The 5,782-nt window shown below is 30.5% G+C and overlaps 1 protein-coding gene across 1 annotated transcript; it reads right to left on the reverse strand.

The window, feature by feature from the left end:
* Positions 1–234: 234 nt before the first annotated feature.
* On the reverse strand, positions 235–1,305 carry LOC128982636 (uncharacterized). The gene is made up of 2 exons (XM_054401584.1): positions 1,151–1,305; positions 235–627 (listed from the first exon to the last, which is right to left on the reverse strand). The coding sequence occupies exons 1-2, from the start codon at positions 1,277–1,279 to the stop codon at positions 439–441; spliced, it is 318 nt and encodes a 105-aa protein (XP_054257559.1). The 5' UTR covers positions 1,280–1,305; the 3' UTR covers positions 235–438.
* Positions 1,306–5,782: the final 4,477 nt, after the last annotated feature.

The raw sequence follows: 5,782 nt of genomic DNA on the forward strand, positions 1-5,782 counted from the left end.
TTTTAAAATAATATTACATTTCAGAGTTTTCGACTTAAGAAGGTGTTCTTGAATTTTTGAAATAATCAAAGGTTTCGTGTGATATTTTAAAAAATTACCTATATCGATGTATCCTTCACCATTTGTTAAGTAATAGGTTTTAAGCCTACATTTTGCAGCAGACTCGGTCTCAATAATTGGCAAATAGCCCAATGTATTTTTTAAATGAGTGTTACTTGCAGGGTGATTGTCAGATTCTCTGTACCACGTATTACATGGTTTACAAAATTTGAGTTTAATCGTTGCAAGATAGTTTTGCATCGTTAACAGATTACAATAGAATAGTAATTTATATTTGACAATGATATGGAGTATTTCTTATTCAAATTATAAAATGTATTTTTCTATAATTGGCTAGTCCCTACGATGAATTGTACTATAGTAATTGATGGTTTTTCACTATCTCTTACTATTGATGATCTTCGAGCGCAGCTCAGCCAGGCGTCTGGTTTGAGCCAACGTGAGGTCTGCCGCAGCGGAGATTATTGTCACTGCCCCAGCATACTCCCCAAACCTGGCCTGGAGCGATGTGAGCTTCACACAATACGGCAGCCGTACTCTGTATGTTTGGTCATCCCTCCGTTCAAACTTAAACAAACATGTAAAATAAAATTAATTTATAATATTTTTTAAACGTGTGTTAAAATAAATTAAGTGCTGTTATCTTCTGTACCTTATCTAGAAATATATCAAAGTTTAGTTATAGGTTTAGTCATAAGTTTAATTTATAGGTAAAAAATAATTAATCAACCTAAACATTAATTAACAAAGAAAATAATGATGAACATGAAACGATAAATTAAAGCCTTCTTGTTCCATACAATGACAATTTAGTTTTTTGGGCAATCATTTTTGAAATAATCATAATTCAAAATGTAGATATAAAAATAGAAATTGACATTGATAATTTAATTCATAAGTATGATTATTTAATTTAGGGTATTATTACTTGCAAATAAGTTTAATATACAGTGTATTTATCAGATAGTGATATAACATATCATCACTATTGAATCTTAGGTGAATTTGGTTGAAAACATTTTAAAGATATAAAGTATAACGTTTATAAATCTAAAGTTTTTTATCAATAATATTTTTATTTTTTTCCTACCTGAACATTAGGTTGAGGGAACACTGCCTTCAAGATAATGTAGAGGTCTTCAAGACTCTCCAGGCCTGATCCCTCGACGATGGAAACGTCCCAGGTGGAGGGTGTGGTCAGCGCGTTGGAGGAAGACATGATGATAATGATTTTGTGTGCGCGAATTATATATCTATATATATACTGATAAGATATGACGTCTTTGACCTTAACCTCCACACGTGGTATTTACGTTATCAGTCGGAAGTCATTAAACACACACGCTGCAACGCTGCACTTTGTAATGGTTACGCAAATTATTATGTTTTGATAAACTAATGCTGCATCCATGATAATCCCTATCAAGAGTTTTTGCACGCCACGATAAGCCTTGCATCATCAAGGATAATTATCAGCTCAGCGCTAAATATTTATTTAAATATACAAACAGTAGTTTTATGATATAAATGAATTTCAGATATAAATGTACAAATATCCTTATTAAACAAATTGTTTTCATGGTAAACAACGTCATCGTTAAATGACATGCCATAAAAGCGCTTTTAAGTCCACCATAAGTGTTTTTAAATTAATTTATTAAGATATTATTATTTATCCATTATTTCTTACATAAGGCTAACAATTTAACATTCTATTTACTCCACACATTTGGAAAACTATCTACACTCAACACTAAATGGCAGAAGCGAGAAGCGTTTGTCAGTCAAACGTTACCACCTTAAAAATCGAGTTTTAAATAAAAATATTTATAATACATCTTGTCGTACGCCCGACATCAGGTAACAAACACCCTTCCAAACCGACACACATCCGACACCTTTCCCGTGTGCCAGCCTCCGCGGTGCCAGCTCTCTCAACCGTCCACCCCGACACGCCGACGGAAACTTCCGACACCGTGTGCCAGCTCTCTCACCGTGCCAGCTCTCTCACCCATGTACGTTCTCCCCGTGCCAGTTCTCTCAGCCGTTTAATAACACGGTGGTGCTAGCTCTCTCATTTTTACCCTACTGCTATACTAGTGTATAAACGTCAAAAAATTGAACGTAAAAAAACATGTTTCCCTACAGCCAGTTTGATAAGTTCTTCCTTGAAGTGATCTTCCTGTGAGGAATTTTCTCCACACGAATATTTTATATTGCAGAACTTTTTATATATGATTTTATATATATTATATATGATTATATATGACTTTTTATATATTTTATATATGATCCTGAATATTTTGGAACATTATAAAATCTCTATCCGTCTTTTCGTTTTTAAATAGCCTAACATTATAATTGATAATGTAAAACATAATCCCTATCTAGGTTGCAATTTCACATTAATATCATTAAATACGTTTCCTATGAATAATTGATAAGCTATAGTTAAATGTAGAGTAAAGTTTTTTTATAATATTACTGGTAACACTAAGAATAGGAGCGTTACATTAAAATATATTTTGAGAAAACCTGTAAGCTCAAGAAAAGTCCCATATTATTGTAGTTATTCTAGGAATTGTCCCTTTCTGCTAAGTTTAATACCCTACATTGACTATTGGATACTGAAATGGTTGTATAAATTGTCAAAGATGAAGCTACTACCGGGATATCTTGAAACATTTAAGTATTTATACCTAAAATATGTCTTTAAACTAATTTGTACTTTATTTAAACATTGGCTTTATCCACCGGTTTGGTTGTTTATGAATGTTTGAAATTATTCTAAGTTATAAATCAGATTAAATACTTAATCACTCCAATTGAATGAATATAACTGTTGATTTTGTTATAAGAAATAGTTAAACACACACGCATAAAGTATTTTCTTACCGTAAAATCTAATAAATACTGAACACACTGCATTCTTTTAGCCCTCCTGGAGATGTATAGTTCAATAGAATCACTATAACACGGAGTAAAACTTTAACAGGCAAATCAACTTTATAATAGTTTACTTTCAAGTGCGCCACTCATTATGTTACATATTGCAAAAATATGAATTTTAGTAACCTATAACGTCAATTTGTTCATGATTAATACGTATTATTTAGGTATATTTTAACACTGTCCAAATACCTAATGCATAGTATTACGTACGGTAGGGAACAGCACTGCAAATCCCGTTGCATCTTCCCACTCGAATAAGCAAATGCCTTAATTAGATTACTTGCAATCTGCCGGCAACAAACAGGTGCATTGTGCACTATGCAGCTGTATTGTTCCACACCTATTAATTTGTAAACGGACATTTTTGGTAAAATATTACTATGGAGATTCAAAAGGTACTTTGATGAGAATATTAGTATTATGACTAAAATTGCTCGGGTAGTGATTTGAATGCGAACCTTTGGTCATTGGGGACTAGTAAAAATTCCTTTCATCAACAAAGGCTCATTACTTTACAATAGTTAATAGTTGTAGTTAATTGTTAGTTAGACCTGGTGTTTTCGTGACTATTTCAAAATGTTGATTCACCAATCAGGCTGAAAGAGATAGGCCTCAGAGGCCTCGCTGTCTCTGTGATTGGAGTTCTATCTCCATAAAAGTAAAATGATTTTATTGTATTCAATGACAATGCTGTATCCCAGTGTAGGCCTACACATCTAAGTTATAATTTGCATGAGTATTGAATACCTTATAAATCATGACAAGCTGTATGACTTGTATACCCCACTAAAGAATAGACTACACGTTTTTAAGAAGTTTATCTTTTTCTTTACAAAAACAAATCATACGTTACGGTAAACTTCAATAAATATTTATTTTGACAAGTTACGTAAATGTGATTCAGCAACTATTAACCAACCCCTTAACTAATATAACAAATGGTGTCAAAAACTAACAACAACAAAATACCATTGAATAAATAATGATTAATCAGTATGTATCAAACCACAGATTAAAAAAGAACTTTTAAATCCGTAATGACACTCGCAATTAAGTAGCAACTAGACTCTTATCAAAAGTTATTAAAATATGTTATTTCAATCTTGTCAAGCAATTAAAACATTAAGAGACAAAAAATATAGAGCGTCTATGTAACAGTCCAATTAAGAGTTTATTTTCTATTTTTAGGATGAGGGGAGAAAATACCTTTATGCATACTTCTTAGAAAAATCATTTCAAGTAAAGCTTTAGCATTATTAAGAAAATTACTGATAGAAAAGGCGTAGTAAGTATCTTGAACATGATGATTAAAGTTCTCTCACACATACATTTCATTACATAGACTTTTAGAGGGTAAAACCGATTTACCCAACTAGTTTTATCAACTTTGCAAATTCGTAAAATAAACACAGGTTATATGTATTTAACTTACATACGTTCACTATTTTGTATATAAAACTATTACTACAATTAATATTTCACTGTATTTGTCTTTAGTAATGTTGGTAGAATCGCATCTAAGCATTGGGAACGTGGCAGAAGGAAATCAATACATTGTTTATAATTAAATGTATTAAAACAATGTTAATCTGGAACTACTACTTGTTCTAACTAAAAAGTGCAGAAACATTTAAATCCAATTAAATTATAATTTGATTTATAATTTTGTATCCTTACATGATACATTTTAATAGACAGTCAATTTGGACTTTTGCCTTTTATTGGTACCTACTATGAAAACATGTATAAAATCATGACACATTTATATTCCACATGTAAAATATTTAACATAATGACATTTTCAGTAAGCACTATGCAAAAGCATGAAAATGATATAAGAAAATATTCCATATATCATTTTACAGAGCTGCCTGGAATGATGAATGAAATAAATCACTTCAAACTTTATGAGAATTGAATGCATAATTCATCTCATACCAATGCTGATGGCAGCGAAAAGATGTAATATGAGGATGGAAAAATGTGTTAATGTTCTGAATATTTGTCTAAACTATTCCTTTTTGGTAACATTTTGCCTTCTTGGGTTACTACATTACTGTTCTATCTTAATTTAATAATAATATACGTAAATTTGCCTAAACATCTAAAAAAAAAATATTGGAATATTTCAGCCCATAATATATTATTGATTTAATAATATTTAAAAATGTTTAATAAACGACTAAAATTGTTTTCAAGAATGATAAGAAATTATGTGAGTCATGTTGAAAAAATTTTAAAACAAGTGGAACACCCTCACTGCAGCAATAGTGCAGACTAAGTAAATTTAAATTTGTCTGATGTGATTTAAACAAAAAAAATCCATTGACAAATTATATTTATTTCTCACTTTAAAACAGTTAGATTTATCTTGTTACTTCTTACGTTTGCTACTACCTAGAAAGGAAAAAGTGTTTTTTTCCATACAATGTTATTTTATATAATAAATAATTAAATTTGTGAAATTAGACCAAACCATTCAGCTCTAAGCATTTATGCAAAATTTCGTCAAAATCTTACCATAATTACTAAAGCTAATGAAGGAAATAGCTTATTCTTTTAGGAAATTTTTTTAAGATTAATTAATTAACTTAACCGACGCAGATGAGGATAACTAAGGAAATTATTGAGCTCATGAAACTAGACAGAGATGGAAATAAAAATATTAATAAATAAATAACTGAATTTATTTCCCATAACACAAAACACTTTACAATCATAATAATTGTTAAGAAATTTAAACTGGTCACTTTTTCAAGTAGTGTGACCA

Source organism: Macrosteles quadrilineatus, unplaced genomic scaffold (assembly GCF_028750875.1).
Source record: "Macrosteles quadrilineatus isolate MER2022 unplaced genomic scaffold, UCM_ALF_1.0 Scaffold_838__1_contigs__length_29460, whole genome shotgun sequence".
Classification (NCBI taxonomy): domain Eukaryota; kingdom Metazoa; phylum Arthropoda; class Insecta; order Hemiptera; family Cicadellidae; genus Macrosteles; species Macrosteles quadrilineatus.

Excerpts from the sequence above, each read along its gene's own strand:
- LOC128982636 (XM_054401584.1), bottom strand. The coding sequence starts at position 1,279 with ATGTCTTCCTCCAACGCGCTGACCACACCCTCCACCTGGGACGTTTCC. Across the intron at positions 628-1,150 it reads TCCCTCAACCTAATGTTCAG|TTTGAACGGAGGGATGACCA; the intron begins GTAGGAAAAAAA and ends TGTTTGTTTAAG.